Source organism: Cheilinus undulatus, linkage group 22 (assembly GCF_018320785.1).
Source record: "Cheilinus undulatus linkage group 22, ASM1832078v1, whole genome shotgun sequence".
NCBI classification, from domain to species: Eukaryota; Metazoa; Chordata; class Actinopteri; order Labriformes; family Labridae; genus Cheilinus; species Cheilinus undulatus.
Window position 1 is genome coordinate 10,914,850 of NC_054886.1, and position 15,958 is coordinate 10,930,807.

The 15,958-nt window shown below is 36.5% G+C and overlaps 2 protein-coding genes across 5 annotated transcripts; one reads left to right on the top strand and one right to left on the bottom strand.

Moving 5' to 3' along the window:
- Positions 1-666: 666 nt before the first annotated feature.
- LOC121504094 (nuclear factor 7, brain-like) lies at positions 667-9,074 on the bottom strand. 3 transcript variants are annotated; one of them, XM_041778708.1, is made up of 12 exons: positions 8,948-9,074; positions 7,377-7,440; positions 7,154-7,245; positions 5,630-5,701; positions 5,473-5,535; positions 5,317-5,400; positions 4,906-5,019; positions 4,666-4,788; positions 4,443-4,571; positions 1,804-1,888; positions 1,612-1,638; positions 667-1,471 (listed from the first exon to the last, which is right to left on the bottom strand). In XM_041778708.1, the coding sequence occupies exons 3-12, from the start codon at positions 7,214-7,216 to the stop codon at positions 912-914; spliced, it is 1,320 nt and encodes a 439-aa protein (XP_041634642.1). In that variant the 5' UTR covers positions 7,217-7,245; positions 7,377-7,440; positions 8,948-9,074; the 3' UTR covers positions 667-911. The 3 variants fall into 3 exon arrangements, with proteins under 3 accessions (XP_041634642.1, XP_041634643.1, XP_041634644.1); XM_041778709.1 differs by having other exon boundaries at positions 7,377-7,523; positions 8,948-9,035; XM_041778710.1 differs by lacking the exon at positions 7,377-7,440 and having other exon boundaries at positions 8,948-8,965.
- mblac1 (metallo-beta-lactamase domain containing 1) lies at positions 8,994-10,648 on the top strand. 2 transcript variants are annotated; one of them, XM_041778713.1, is made up of 2 exons: positions 8,994-9,426; positions 10,321-10,648. In XM_041778713.1, the coding sequence occupies exons 1-2, from the start codon at positions 8,994-8,996 to the stop codon at positions 10,419-10,421; spliced, it is 534 nt and encodes a 177-aa protein (XP_041634647.1). In that variant the 3' UTR covers positions 10,422-10,648. The 2 variants fall into 2 exon arrangements, with proteins under 2 accessions (XP_041634647.1, XP_041634646.1); XM_041778712.1 differs by having other exon boundaries at positions 8,994-9,419.
- The last annotated feature ends 5,310 nt before the right edge of the window (positions 10,649-15,958 follow it).

Consider the following 15,958-nt stretch of genomic DNA (forward strand, 5'->3'; position numbering starts at 1 on the left):
GGGCAAGTTTGATGACGGCGGATTTGCTTTGGGAATATTTTGATGAGCTCAGTCCGATTCAGAAGCTTGGTTTGGGTGGACTTTATGTAAATGTGGCCCTATTGTTCACACCCATCTCCCGGCTTGCCTGAAGGTAGGAGAAGTCCTGAAACTTTGAGTCTGTTTTTCTCAGAACAAACAGGAACTAGAAGTTAACATTCAAATGAGCATATCTTTGTAAAATATGCTCAGATTAAGGTGTGCGATAGACCGTTTGAAAGCTTGGACTCTATGCTTTCATAATGTGTAAAAAACTCAAAAATGACCTTGGACGACTTGCAGGACTTTTTACCAGCTTTGGTGTCATATGAATGCAGAGCACAGAAACCTTAATTCTGAAAGCTATGAATACATGCTAGGCCAGTAGATGGCAGTGTGACTTTGTAAAGAAACGTGCATGCTGGTGTCCTCTTCCTCCTACAGAGAAGTGTGGTGAAAATATGCAAAAATGGATAACACTCCTAGGTTAGTGGGGATGGATGATGAGGTGGAGTGCATGCAAAAGGCAGAGGATGGAATGTTTGTGAAGCTGAGGATGCTGGTGACTTTTTTTTTTTCATTTTTTTCCATTTTTTGCAAATAGTAGACCATAGTTGGCAAATTTTGGAAAGGTGGGTTGAACTGGCGAGGAGCGAGGATACCCTCGCTCCTCGCCAGTTCACTCACTTTTCCAAAAGTTGCCAACAAAAGACAGTTAGCATGAGACAGACAGTAAGTTGGGGTTGTTACCCCAAATTCAGCCTAAATTATAAGAGAGAATAATTTTCAAACAGAACCCAGGAGACCTTCTGAAGATCTTCATAAAGCAACAGTTATATACTCATTATCACAGGAAATCAGAGTAAAATGAAATTTAAAGCAGCATGTTCCCTTCAAGCATCCATCACTGTTACATGTTTTCCCTGAGCGTTGGCTGGTAGGTCAGCTGGTCTGATTCTCAGTAGCGTGTCTTTTTCCAGCCACCCAAACACAGGGATCAAACCGTGTTTGAAGGTATCAGAGAAGGTGTAGACGTGAACCCTTTGAGCTGCATCATAAAACGACACCTGACCCTCCTCCACATCCACGTACACTCCGACCCGTGTAGGTACGGTCACCTTCTGCAGGTTAACAGGTGTGTTGTCACATGCCCAGAATCTAGACGCCCTTAACAGGGTGTAGAAACCTCCACGAGGGAACAGGGTGGGGCTTTTCTTCTTCAGAGCGGACTTGGACATCACTCCAAACCTCCAGTAGCCTTCAGACAACACCTCCACCTCCCAGTAGTGTCTCCCAGCAGAGATGATGGTGTCACCCAGCACAAAGGGCCGCTTGAGGTCGCTCTGACTCTGTGAGGGAGATGAGGAGGGAAGCTCTGCCTCAGAGAGATGCAGACGGTCTGAGGAGACCTTGAGCCAGGGGTGACATGTGGAGACGTCAAACCGTACAGACACTGGATTAGAGAAAGAGACAGAGAAACATCAGGAGTAGAAGTGATAATAGCACATATGTCAAAGTCAAAGTTAGGTTCAACAGTTCAACAGTCTGTTTTCCATCTTAATATGTCCGTCGTTGATTGTGAGTGTTGATTACCTGCAGCGCTCTGAATCCACTGCCACACTGAAACACAAACAAATAAAAACATAACAGCAAGTTATTAAAAACAAAAATCAAACACTCATAAAAAAATTTAAATAAGCTCCATATAGTGAGAGCAGGCACTCCACAAGGCAATCTAAATGAGAAATACAGATATAGACCAGTAAAGGATGTCAGCTGACTCACCAGAGTTCGGGATGTATTTGGGGTTTCCGCTCGTCGTCTTCCACGCTTTCTGTTTGCTTGGCAGCCACATCTTTGAGACAGCTTCCTGCAGGTTTAAATTCATCTCACATTACCGTCTGCTGTTATCAATTTGAACATGTTTTTTTCTGTTCTTTCTCCTCTTTACCTCATGTCTGGTTTAAACATGTTCCACATCATGTGTACACTCATCAGTAATCAGATTATTCCTTATTTATCAGCAGTAATGTCACAGCATGAAAAGGTGGAAAGACCCATTTTTGGACACAACAGGAAACGATTGACACAATCTGATCTGATCCAGTACAATAATATATGCTAAGATATTAAATAATACAGTATGAAAATATAACAGGATATGATATGATAGGTAATGATGAGATGAAATGACACAATATTTGATATGATATGGAAAAATACAATGTGATGGAAGACGAGGAAAGATAAGAAAATACCAGATAAGATTATTTGATATCTAAATCGATTAGAAAATTTGTGGTACATTTTTTTAAAAGACATGATACAATATAAAATGTGATTAGATATGATGAGAGAGATGGAACATGGCCAAACAAGATGATAAAACACTAACTAACAATTTGGTACCGTACTCTGTGATACAATACAACATAATATGTTACGATAAAATTGAAAAGTCACTTGATGCTAAGTTATGAGAAGGTATCCAAAAATAATGTTTTCGCAAATGTTACATGATCATAATGTTTATGTAAAGTAAACATTACATTATGATAATGAAACATTAACTTTAATGTTACATTTGCCTTAATGTGTCATTTACATTACTAAAACATTATGTTTATGTGGCATTAACATTACGCAAACATAACATTAACGCAATGTTTACATAATGTAAACATGAAATTATGAGAGTGTATCATTTATGCTTGTAATGTTTACATTGATTGAACATTTACATTAACCTTGCGTTTGTGCTACATAAACATTGTATGTTAGGGTTAGACATTTACATTAATGTAAGTTTTATGTAATGTAATGTTAAGGTAACCTGACACGCCAGATTTGTTTCACACATCCATCTGGGAAAGCCTCAACAGGAAACATTTGAGAAAAGGCAGAGGCTTTGAAAAAACTCAGAGTGTGATTGGGTGAACGTTCTGTCTGTCACATCTCTATGGGCCAATCAGAGCAACAAAACACATGACGTAGCCGCTATTGAGCTGCCTGTGCGCAGCTACTGAGGAATAATGTGAAACATGGCGACTATGGACATGTAAGTACTTGACTTTGGCGTTTTGAAAAGAAAACAACTCACTGCTGTTCTTTGTTCTGCTTTTAACTAAGAAATGTTGTCAAGTTCTGATAAAACTGGTGCTTTAGCAACATCCACGCTAATCTCTTCCTCCATAACTGCACCAGCTCTTGCTGCTGCTTGTTAATGTCACGACTCTGCTGCGCCTGAAAGTACTGCCCCTCGTCGCTGATTGGTCCTGTCACTTTCTAAACGGGCCCAAACGGTTCAGATGGGAGCTTAACAAGATGGCAGTTTTCATCAAGATTTGCCAGTGAGAAACCTGGAAATGGGCGTATCCATCTGCTTTGCAAGGTTAATGTTAAGGTTAATGCAACATAATGTTTAGGTAACTTTTACGTTATGTTAACATTACATTAATGTGATGTTTATGTAAAGGTAATGTTTACGTTAAGGTAATATTTACATTAATGCAACATTAATGTAATTGTAACATTAACATAATGTTACATATACATTTACCTCACATTTCATTATGTTATGTTACAACAAGTTATATTATGTTACTTTATGATATAATATAATTATATACAGTAGGAAAATATATGTTACAATAAAGTACGTAACATTATGTTACATTACATCATGTTAATGCTACATTAACATTACTTTAATGTGATAGTGGGTTAAGGCACCTTTTGTAAGCTTATGTTACATGTATGTTACATTGACATATGTCACAAAAGATGACTAACACTTAATGTTACAGTACAACAACATACAATGAAATACAACATATTACGGGATACAGTAAGATGAAGACAAGATGAGGTATGTCATGTTTCACTGATTAATTTATGTCATGTCAAGTAATGTTATGTTACATAATGTTATGAAACAATACAATACGAAAGGATACAATACATTGGATAGGAGAAGACATGTTACATTTATGTTACATTAATGTAACATTTTTGTTTCATTATAATTGAATATGTGAGATAAAGTAGGTTGCCATTCAGTATGTTACATTATGTTATGTTACAAGAGCACATGATGCCACAAAAAAGGTGCAAAACAGTATAAAACGTTGATACGATATCAGCTAAAATTACATTAGATAAGACGAGACAAGATGGGATGATCTGATAAAATACGATCTGGTACTATCTGATCTGATCCTTTTTGATATGATATGGAAGAATATGAATTTTGATTATAGCCAAAAAATAAGTATTTAGTTGGCAACATTTAATCAGGAAACCAGAATGTTTCAAAAACAAAAGTCCACAGACTAAAAGTCAACATCAAGTCTAAGAAGTTTGGTAATAAAATCTATGACATCCCTAATAAAACGTACTATAAATAGAAACCAACAGAAACTCACCTCAGTATCGTCAGCCAGCAGAGACCAGGCCACAAACTCCAGCAGAGGAAGAATGGCTGACATCCTGGACTTGTTAGATCCTTTGGGATACAGCAGCTTCTTCAGCTCATCATCAGACACACCGTGAGCCTGGGGGTACAATTTGAGATTTAGGACAGGATATATGACACATCCTGACATGTATTTATATCCCCAAACATGAGAACTCATCTCCTAAACAGACCTCTTTAATATGCCTCAGCTCTACAGCCCACTGCTGCAGTCTGTCGTTGAGTTTCTCCTCCTCTGGTCTCTCTTTCTCTCTTCTTCTGCTCTTTACATTAGTCCCTCTAGTTTTCATGTTGGCCTGGAGATAAAACAGAACCTCGGGTTTGTTGATTTACTGTAAAATATGTAAACATGATTCTAAATATTTTTTATGTTTAAGTCAATGTAGGCTATAAGTAAATGAAAGAGTACTGACCATGTTCATCTCCAGCTCTGAGGCCCAGCTCAGGATCAGACTCTTGCTAATCTCCAGACTCTCTGGCTCTCTGCTGCCCCCTGCTGTTCTTTCCTCCTTTCTGCTATGTTTCCCCTGGACAAAAAGAACATATCACATAAATCTGAAATACACTTTGAACCTGTGTTAGCTTAAGATATTACTCTGAATTTTTTTTTACATTTCTGGTGGATTTATTTGTCTCTTAAATCACTGGTTCTTTCCGTCTCTTTTTAACCCCAACCTTTATGGTGCCAATCATGATGTAGCTTTATTCTAAGTTTTGGTACTTTTCTACACCATTGACCATGATGTATCAGAGACTGCATCAGGTTAAAACATGTAGATTTGAAAACTATGAAAGTAAGGAGGATGCTGATATCTTTCTGTTACCTGATTGATGTTGCTGACCTCCTCTGAGAGTTTCTGCAGCAGCTTTACGCACTCAGACAGACTCTGCATGGACTTTAGATCAGGCTGAAAAGAGAAAAAACGGATTTCAACACACCATCGTCTACTTATTTGACTCTCGCTTGGACTTTCAGCTACCTTTGCTAAACACGAGGGCATCCAGGCTGGAACGGTGCTTGATAAATCATCAGGTCCTTTAATCTGCAGGAGGAATATAATATTAACATGTGCATTAAAACCTAAAAATATTTCAGAAATTAATAAACAGTGAATGTTAAGAGACTCAACAGCTTACCTGGAGCTCACTGATGTCAGGTTTCAGCCAGGGTGCAGAGCTCGCTTGAATGATTTTCTCCACAGCTTTGGTCTGAGGAAAAAAAAAAACATTTCATGTTGGTGTACAGAAGTCCGAAGGGGACATACATCCGCAGTCTTTATTCTACTTAGTTTTCCCGTTATAACAATTAAAATTTCAGCCATTTTCACAAGATTTTACTGTAACTTATTGTTATTTATTGGGATAACAAAGCTGGTTTCCCCAGTACAGAGAGGTAATTCCCAAGAAATGACCAAAATTTCACTCTACCTGAGGAAAATTCATAAACTAAATGTGCATGGTTAAAATGTTTTAAGGTGTGGGTGTTCATCAATCTTGAGTGGGTGGGCATGGATCCTTGTTTCTGACCACTTTAGAACCACTGCCGTTTAACTCTGGTTAAATGAAGAGACCATGAAGAACAATAACAACATTTTAAACTGTGTAATAAAAGTCTATATTTAACTTTACAGAGCTGTTTTACATTAACTTAACAAGATGTCTGCAGCAATTTGACCCCATTTTATGTTTTTATAAATCCAGCTTCTTCCTTAATGTTGTTCAGACCTTGTTTTCTTCATTTACACTGATCTTTGAGTTTTTAAACCAAAAAAAGTAACATTTAAATTGGCATGTTAAATGAATTTACCAGATCATGCTGATATTTTGTTTTTATGATGCATTGTCAGAATGACTGGTTAATCAGTATTCCTGGCTACCATTACGCCACTAAGACAAAGGAACACTCAGAGCAGCTCAGAGAAAAGGTCATTGAAAAGTGTAAGTCAGGAGATGGATACAAAAACGTGTTCATGTCATTGAACATCCTCTAGAGTTCACTTAAATCCATCATCAAGAGATGGAAGGAATATGGCACATGTGTAACTCTGCCTAGATCAGGCCGTCCTCACAAACTGACCTAAAAGGGGATGAAAATTTATGCAGTCACTTATTTTATATTACAGGTTTTTATCTAATTGACATTACTTTGTATTAACTGACAAGGGTTAGGGTCCTTTTCTGTAAATCTATTAACTTGTGTTTTCACGTTTTTGCACATGCAAATTGACGACTATTTTCTGCCTTTGCATGCAAAAGTAGACAGTGAACCACTTCTACTCTAAATTCAACCCTGCTATTTTCAACATTTTAACCTAAATCTTTACAATCTGCATTAATGTTTTTGCATTAATTTTAGAAATGCTGTCTTAATTTTCAAAATGCAAAATAAAAACCCTCCTTATTTAACTTTAAACAAGACCCGAACACTGATCATTTATTTAAACTCTTATTTTTGACTGTATTCATAAAGTGACAATATTAAATCTCACATTTAGGCTTTATTCTCAACATTTAAACAATAATCTCAAAATTCAGAATAAACGCTGCCTCTGTGTTAGATCAGTGTGCCTGTGTTTAACACTAAGTTAGCATTTGTTATTATCTGAACCTTACTTTCAACACAATACATCCTTTATATTAGAATTAAAAATGAAAGCATACCCATTTCTTCTTAGCTGCTGATTTAGTCTGAGTCCCTGAGGCAGGCGTCGTGTTCTCTGCCATTGTCCATTCAGAGTCTGCTGACAGTCACACTTGTTGTTGACACACAACAAACACAACAAAATATGAACTTTTAGACAAAAAAATATACTGAATCTGAATGATAATAACAATAACTTCATTTGTATAAATAAAGCAATAGTACTTAAAATCAATGTCCTACCTTCTGTCTGAGAAGTCTCTGTTTATCTGCTGGTGTGTTGGTGGAGTCTGAACTTTAGTCGACCCTATCATGATCGTAATAAACGTTATAGAACCGTCTACTGGAAGTTACCTCCACTTCTGAATGAGGACTTTGGCCAGATTTAAACTGGTTCAAACCATAAAAACACAAAGCCCTCAGTTATTCTCTTTCCTTAGAAACTAGAACGTCCTCCTGGTGGTTACCTCCAACAGGTACATGATCACAGGTGATGATGTGATTCTAAGGAATTCTATTAATGGGGGATGAATATGAGGCAAAATGATCTTCAAACATTGACACGGCATCCCAACGTTTTTGGAATTGGAGTTGTACTTAGTTTTTCTGTGATAACAATTAAAATTTCAGTCATTTTCACAAGATTTCACCTTACTTATCTTGTCTTCTTCGGATAACAAAGCTGGTTTTCCCAGTACAGAGAGGCAATTCCTGAGAAATTACCAAGATTTTACATTTACATTTTACACAGCGCCCCGACTTTTTTGGGAATTGGGGTCGTATTAGAAATACATCTAAAAGAGAAGAGCTGGCTAGAATTAGATATGCAAAAATGCAGAGTTGTATGAAATAAGCTGTTTACAGTAGAGATAAATAATGGAAAGGTTACGGTATTTACAGATGTTGTTGACCACTACTCAGAGCCACAGCTCATTTTTGAAAAATCAGGTTGAGTCAAGAGCAGTAAACCTGGCCTTGTCCCAACTTTTTTGGAGATGTGTTGCTGCCATCAAATTCAAAATGAGCCAGTATTTTTCATGAAATGGTAAAATGTCTCCGTTTTAACATCTGGTAAGTCATTCATGTTTATTGTGAAAAAAATATGGGTTTATGAGATTTGAAAATCATTGACCTGTTATTTATTTACATTTTAAACAGTGTCCCAACCTTTTTGGATTTTTTCTGATCTCAGCTTTATAAATGACAGCTCTGTTTGTGGGTGATATTGACTCTGGGGGTTAAAGGTTGGTTAACATTTCATCATTAGCCTGACACAAAGTTACAGTTACACAACATTAACCCATAAACCTGTGAAAACCTTTAACATGATCTGTTCTGGCAGACTGTCTGATAGTTAGTGCACTAGCGCCATCTTCTGGACTGATATACACTGGCACATTTCTAAGTTTTACTTTCTAAGCTGATTAATGTTGACTGTTTCTGTACAGTCTTATGAAAACAACCAAAAAACAAAAACACATGTAATATGTTAAAGTTTTGGCATTTTTTATGATCAGGATTAGAACCAGAAACCTTCTTGCTGTGAGGCAACAATGCCAAACCCTGCACTGAAGGAGACAAATGAAATAATTTCTTATTCAGACAAAACTGAATAAGAAAGAAGCTCATTCAGTCAACATTTTAGTATGTGATAATGTTGGATCCATGAACCAGGCTGCCTGGTTTCTCACTCGCTCATTGTACCATTATCTTTTTATTTTGTTTTAAAATATTCTAATTATACAAAAGGTTTTTAGTTCTTGACCCCCCGCTCCAGTAGGTGGCGGTAAAACCCCAAAGCTAAGTTTACTAACCATGGTTGGAACCGTAGAAGAAGACTTCATGTTCCTGTAGTTTGTTATGATGAACGGTACCGGTCTTCCAAACTCTCCCCGGGTCCAGACTCTCCCTCTACCGGACTCTCAGACTCATTTTCCCGGGTCTCCGTACTCGGTATCGGTTCTGAAACCGGGGTACTGCCGCTCTCAGCCGGACGGCTCGTTTCGGGCTGACGGTACCGTGTCTCTGATCTCCGGACCGAGGATTATCCTGGTGGACACTGGAGGACCCTGGGACAAGGACTTCCTCATAGGAGCCCTGGAGAAGCGGGACATGGACCCGGGGCACGTGCAGGTGGTGGTGGGCACTCACGGACACTCTGACCACGTGGGTAACCTGAACCTGTTCCCGCACGCGCTCATGATTATTGGCTATGATGTAAGCGAAGGTGAGACGTACCGTCCAAACAAACTGTCAGAGGGAGAGACTTACGTCATCGACGAGCACGTGAGTGGTAATTATTTATTATCAATTATAATATTTTTGTTTTGGTAACATTTTTTAATCATTGTTATTATTATTATTATTATTAATAATAATAATAATACCAATAATGATAATAATAAAATAATATGACACCAACAATAATTATAGTATTAATAATCATATCCATAACAAAATAATATTAGTTATTATACTATATTCATGATTTTTTATTTTGTTACTATTATTTTCTCAATAGTTATTATCATCGATATTATTATCATTATTATTTTTATGATGATGATTACTATTACTATTATTCTACAATAAAATACAAATAATAGTAATGTTTTCATTATCTTAATTTTTATTGTATTTTATTATGAATAATATCACTATGACAATTATTAATATTATTATAACCATTATTATCAATTATTATTATTATTATTATTATTATTTACAATTATTGTATTATTATTTTATTATGGTTATCTTTTAATTTTACAGTCATGATTAATTTTAGTTGTAGTATTTTATTGTTATTATTATTATCATTTTTAGTATTTCATTGTTATTAATAGTGGTACTTTTTAAATTGTCATTAGTTTTTTCATTATTAATAGTAGTTGTAGTATTTTATTATTAGTAGTTGTAGTATTTCTTTTATTATTACTGTTATGTGTATCAGTACATATGTGTGTAGTATTTAATTATTATTGTTTTTAGTACAAGGATGTCATTATTATTGTTGTTCACTGATTTATTATCTTCACATTTTTACATCCAAGAACACAAACTGACAATTTATTATCCCTTTACTTTGTGTGGGAAATTATTAAAACAGTGGATAAAATGAGCTCCACATAGGTGGAAAAGCTAAAAACCTTAAATAGACCTGTGTTTTTGATTGTGTCTCTTCCAGGTGAGCGTTGTTCCCACTCCGGGTCACACAGGACAGGACGTCAGTGTACAGGTGAAGGGAACCTCAGCAGGTACTGTGTTCATAGCCGGGGACTTATTTGAGTGTTGCTCAGACGAAGACAGCTGGAGAGAACTGAGCATGAACCCTGCAGTACAGGAGGTCAACCGCCAGGAGGCGCTACGTACCGCTGATGTTATCATCCCGGGACATGGACTGCCATTTAGAGTTGTCAGGAGCTAACGATGAAGTCAGAGAGTTGGAAGTGTCATGTTTGTTATGTAATGGAAAAGTTCAGCTCCATTATTAAATCACCCAGATGTTATTAATAGCTTTGGTATTCTTAATGCTTTTTATCAATAAAAGAACGACTAAAGCACATTGAAAAGTATGGGACATTTTAACAATCTAAACATGGAGATCGGGGTTCCCCAAGGCTCTCTGTTAGGTCCTTCATTTTTTATAATGTTGCATCCCAAATTTTGCCAATCCAGTATTACAAATGAGACAAAAATGTGTAGTTCATTAAGATTTGGTGAGTATAAACACATTTTGACCATTTCTTGACTATTTTTAGAACCTCAAACCCAAACCTGACAATGGAAGGAGTGAGGTTAGTATTTTTTCGCTTATATTTGTGTATCTGGAGACTTACTGACCAACAACATATAAACTATAGCTGACCACACAATACATGATTCTAAACCTGACTTGAGGCCACATTTGTCCCCTCTGAGGATCCTCCCATCAGGTCAGCCATGATTTAAGGTTCGCCATAAACAACTATTAGCCCAATTAAATCCTCAAGTTTGACTGCTGTTTGATAGTTGCTGTTGTGCACTGGTGCCCCGCCTCGTTCAGCAGCTGTATTAATTATTTCTTTACCCACAAACATGCAGAGCCCACCAGTGTCTATACTCCTCATGCTCAGATGTTGTCCTCACCATAGGCACCTTGGGTTTAAACTTGACTAGTGGCCCCTTTCCACTGTGTTGTCCTCCGCTTTCTCTCTCCCCAGTTTCTGACTCCATCCACCGCCCTCTCTTTCAAATAAAAGCAAATGACCCTAGATAGAAAAAACGTTAAGATAAAGCTCCTCTGTTATTTGGTTTTGTTTAATTTTTGACCAAATCCCAGCACAAACATTTACTTTTGACAAATAGGGATTGTTCTACCCTCCTGATTCCTGAGCTTTTGTTTAAAAGACATTTTTAATTTGTCCCTCTTATTTTGGCTCTCTAGGACCTGATTAGACTAAAACCCAAGCCTCGTCTTTGAACAGGAAGTAGTTTTCAACAAAAACTTATGAGGATGATAGGCTTATCTTACTGTACAACACAGAAAATATTATTTTTTTACTTGATTGAAGACATTTTTTTTTTTTACAAAGAATGTTTTGAAAGTGTTAAAGATGCTACTTCAAGACCTGATGAAGGACTAATGAAGAACTATTAAAACTTTTTACGGCTCAGTATGAACTAAAACTCCACAAGTTATGAAGGACTATAAGTTTTCTTTAAGATTATAGAGATTTCCAAAACATGAAAAATCCACCCAAATTCCACCAAAAGTCCAAGACAAAAATATTTGAAATATATATGTATTTTTTATTACATCCCTTAAAAATGCACTTAAATGTCCTTAAATGTTCCCCAAACCTTTCTTAAAAAGCCTAAAGATCTCATTAACATTCACCAAAAATTCACAGGAAATCCTTTGAAACAAATTTCAAGTGAATTTCCACCAAAATTTCTTGTCAAATTCCCCCAAAACTCCAAGAAAGTTATGGACTATTTCCAAACACTTTCCCCCAAAATCCATGAAAATTAGGAAGGAAATTCCTCACCCAATTTTTTTTTTAACAAATTCCCATGTACTTTTAGAGTTTTTCTAACTTTTTCTAACTTCTAGAGTTTTTATAAGGTACAAAAATTTCAATTAAATTAGACATTCCAGGCAAATTACCATAACTTCTATGGAATTTCTGGACTCATCTAAAAAATTCTTACAGCAGAAATGATTACTTTTGTAGGAAAGTCGAAAGGTAACGTCCCCATATGTACCTGCAGGGTTACAGGACGTTGATTTTAGAGAGGGGTTGTACAATGATACCTGTAAGGGCCATGACTGCTTTGAAAAACAACAACCACCAGGTGGTGGTATGAATCCAGACTAATTGTCAACTTAACTCCCCAAACCCTTTTCACTGGTATGAAAATAGAAATTACTGAGTAAACTACCAACCTGCTGATATTCAGCTGCAGAATCAGTTTATATTAAGCTTACTCTGGATCATGTTTAACACATCCCTGTTGTTTTTAATCTTTATGATTGACAAAACTTGCATGCCATGCATGACATTTTAAATCCTTTCTTATATTTCTATACTTCAGATTTTGTTTGTTAAATAAATTAATAAAAAGGCTTTCAAAAGAAAAAAAAAAAAAAATCATTAGAATTATCAGCTCATGTTTAAAGCTTGATTTTAATAATTTACAACCATACCGGATAGAACAATTCTGGTCATTTCTCTTTTTAAAAGCAGTAATTTCCCACGCACAAATGCTTGCTTGTAGTTGTTGCTGCCAAGGATGGAACAACCAATTATGGGGTTTAGGGGGTGACGATTTTTTCACATAGGGCCAGGTTTGGATGGCTTTTTCCCTTCATAAATTAAATCTTCATTTTAAACTGACCTTGTGCTTACTCAGGTTATCTTTGTCTAATATTAAAATTAGTTTGATGATCAGAAACATTTAAGTGGGACAAATATGCAAAAAAAAAAAAAAAATCAGGAAGGAGCAAAATGCTGAGATGCATCCCCACAGCATGATGCTGCAACCACTGTGCTGTGAGTGTTTTTTTTGTGTTTGTGGTGATATGCAGTGTTTTGTCGTCTTGTCTGATGGCCAAAAAGCTCCATTTTGGTCTCATCTGACAAAAAACTTTCTTCCACTTGACCATGGAGTCTTCCTCATGCCTTTTAGTGAACTCTAGTCCAGTGTTAATTTGTTTGACTTAAACTATGAGTAAAAATGTTCATTGACCGCCTTTTTTTCATGACAAAGACTAGACCAAATCTAGCCAAAATTAGATCTTTGATGACTAAAACTTACAAAAAATAAGTTAAGTTTTAGTCAAGATGACGAAGACTAGACTAAAAGGTAATGTAGTTTTTGTCAGACATTCAAAATCCATATTTTTCCACTGTGAGTAAAAAATCTGTCAAAAAAACTATGTATCTGTTGCTATTTTACCTCTCAGCGGTAGAAAGCAGGAACCCAACGTTTGGCAGAGTGCATATGACACACTACCATGATTTGGTACCAGATTTAGGCAAGAGAATAAATGCTTGGACTAAAGGTAATGACTAAAATGTGAGAACTTTATATAGACTAAAATGTTTCTGAGTTTTTGTCGACTAAAACTAAAAAGGGTAGAAATGACTAAAATGTGGCTAAAACTAAAATGCATTTCATCTAAAGACTAAAGCTAAGACTAAAATTAAAAATAGCTGCCAAAATTAACACTGGTCTAGTCCAGATGTAATCTGAGTTTTCTTCAACAGTGGCTTTCTCTTTGTCACTCTCCCATAAAGCTTTGACTAAATGCCACATATGACTTTAAATAAGTGATGTTAGATTGCAACCTGTGAGCGTGTAAATGTATGAGGGTGAATAAAAGCAGCGTTTGGACAGACAGAAGCAGCAGGTTTCTTTATTTCTGTTGCTCGAGCTTTACAAAGTCGGCATTCATGACACACAGAGACGCAGTGAGCTACAGAAGCTGAAACACATACAGGACGAGTGAGTGAAGAAGACAACGATGAGGAAGAGGACGAACTCATCAAACCAACAAGGAAGAAAAACTCAGATTTATGGCACTCAGAATAATATATTGCTTTGAAAACACAGCCTCTATCCGCCATCATTGTTTGATCACCACGGCTTTAAATATCAAATATATTCTTTACCACGTTATTGCTAACATGACACTAACAGGAGAGATCAACACTCACTTTGATAATATTTGTACAAACTTTACAGAAAATAACAGTCCAAGTTTGGCAGGATATACTTCAGGACATGCAGGGATCTGATAGGACGGAGGGAGGGAGGGGGAGGGCTTAAGCATGGGGGGGGGGTCTCCCATTGGATGAGAGGAGCTGTCACTCACACAGCCAGTCCACCATGCACACGTTTATCTACTGGACGATAGGTACAATCCTTTATTCATGTTTGTTCTCTTTAAAGCTAAACTACACCAGTCCCAACATGCCAACGGAGACGCTTCGGCCAATCACAGCTTCCTACAGTCGTACGCACACACAATTACACGCTGATACGGTGATATTAAAGTGGTAAAAACAGAAAAAAAACATGGAGTGAGAGCAGCACAAGACAAAAGTCTTTTAAAAAGACAAGAAAAAACCCCAAATGTCCCTTAAAAAATCAAACTTGTTAACACTCGTTAGCTAATTTGTATTTCTATTGATACTTAAGGACAGCAATTATTTCTACTTCCTGCATCCTATTTGGATCATTTTGAGAGGAGGTTGTACAGTGGCCCTAAAGATCCAGTGCAAATACGTTTCACCGAATAAAAAAATACTTTACTACATGGAAAAAAACTGCACAAGCAAAAATGTTCAACAATAACCCTCCAAATGTTGAATACAATTTCAGGGCACACCCACAAATGTACTACAGTGATTTATTACATTTATACATATGTAGGAATGAAAAATCACTGTCTCTCAACATTGTACTAATTTCCTCTAATGTACTGTCAGCTGTCAATGGCATCTTTAGCTGAAGTCCCATCAAAAAAGGTTAATTTTTTCTACCATGAAACAGAAGTAGTTTTTTCAGAGTCTTAAACACTGGTGGAGCCATGAATCTTCGCGCAAAAATCTCAAAGTGAAAGGGAGAAGATTGAATACAAGTTTGGAACATATTCCATCAACATTTGAACAACAGCATTGAAAGCAAAAGGGAATAATTATTTTTGCGAAGCTATAAGGTCTGTGTTAAATGCTCTTGCCACATTTACAAATTGCTTACTATAAATCAGGAGAATTTAGAAGTTTGATGTTGGTTTTGTCAGTGATTATGAGAAAATCTCTTAGTTGTGCCCCCTAAAATCTGCAAAAATGCAACCCCTGCAGCACTTTACACCCAGGATTATGAAATTTGGAGGGCATATTTATTTTCCTGAGATCTACAAAAAAAAGCCTCTTGGGTCCATATTGAAAAACTAACAGAAAATCAGCCACATTGATTTTAAACATGGGTAAAATTAGCCATTTCTTGGATGCTATTCTAGGGTGAACTCCTCCTTTAGTGGCCATCCAGTCTATTTGAAAATTTCTCCACAGATAGGGGAGACACAACCAAAAAAAAAAAGGCTATAAAACTTGTGTATAAAACTTAAAGGGTGTGGCTGTGGCAACATCAAAATTATAATACAAAAAGACAGTGGATTTTTTTCTGCCTTATTACAGGGATCCTTTTTGGCATCGTTCCTCCTAGGAGGTCCATCTGATCTGATTAAAACTTGCAGCAGAGCTTGAAAGTATCTTAAATAAGAAAATTTCTTGAACTTGTTTATGAAGCTCAAGGGACATGGCTGTTTTAGCTTG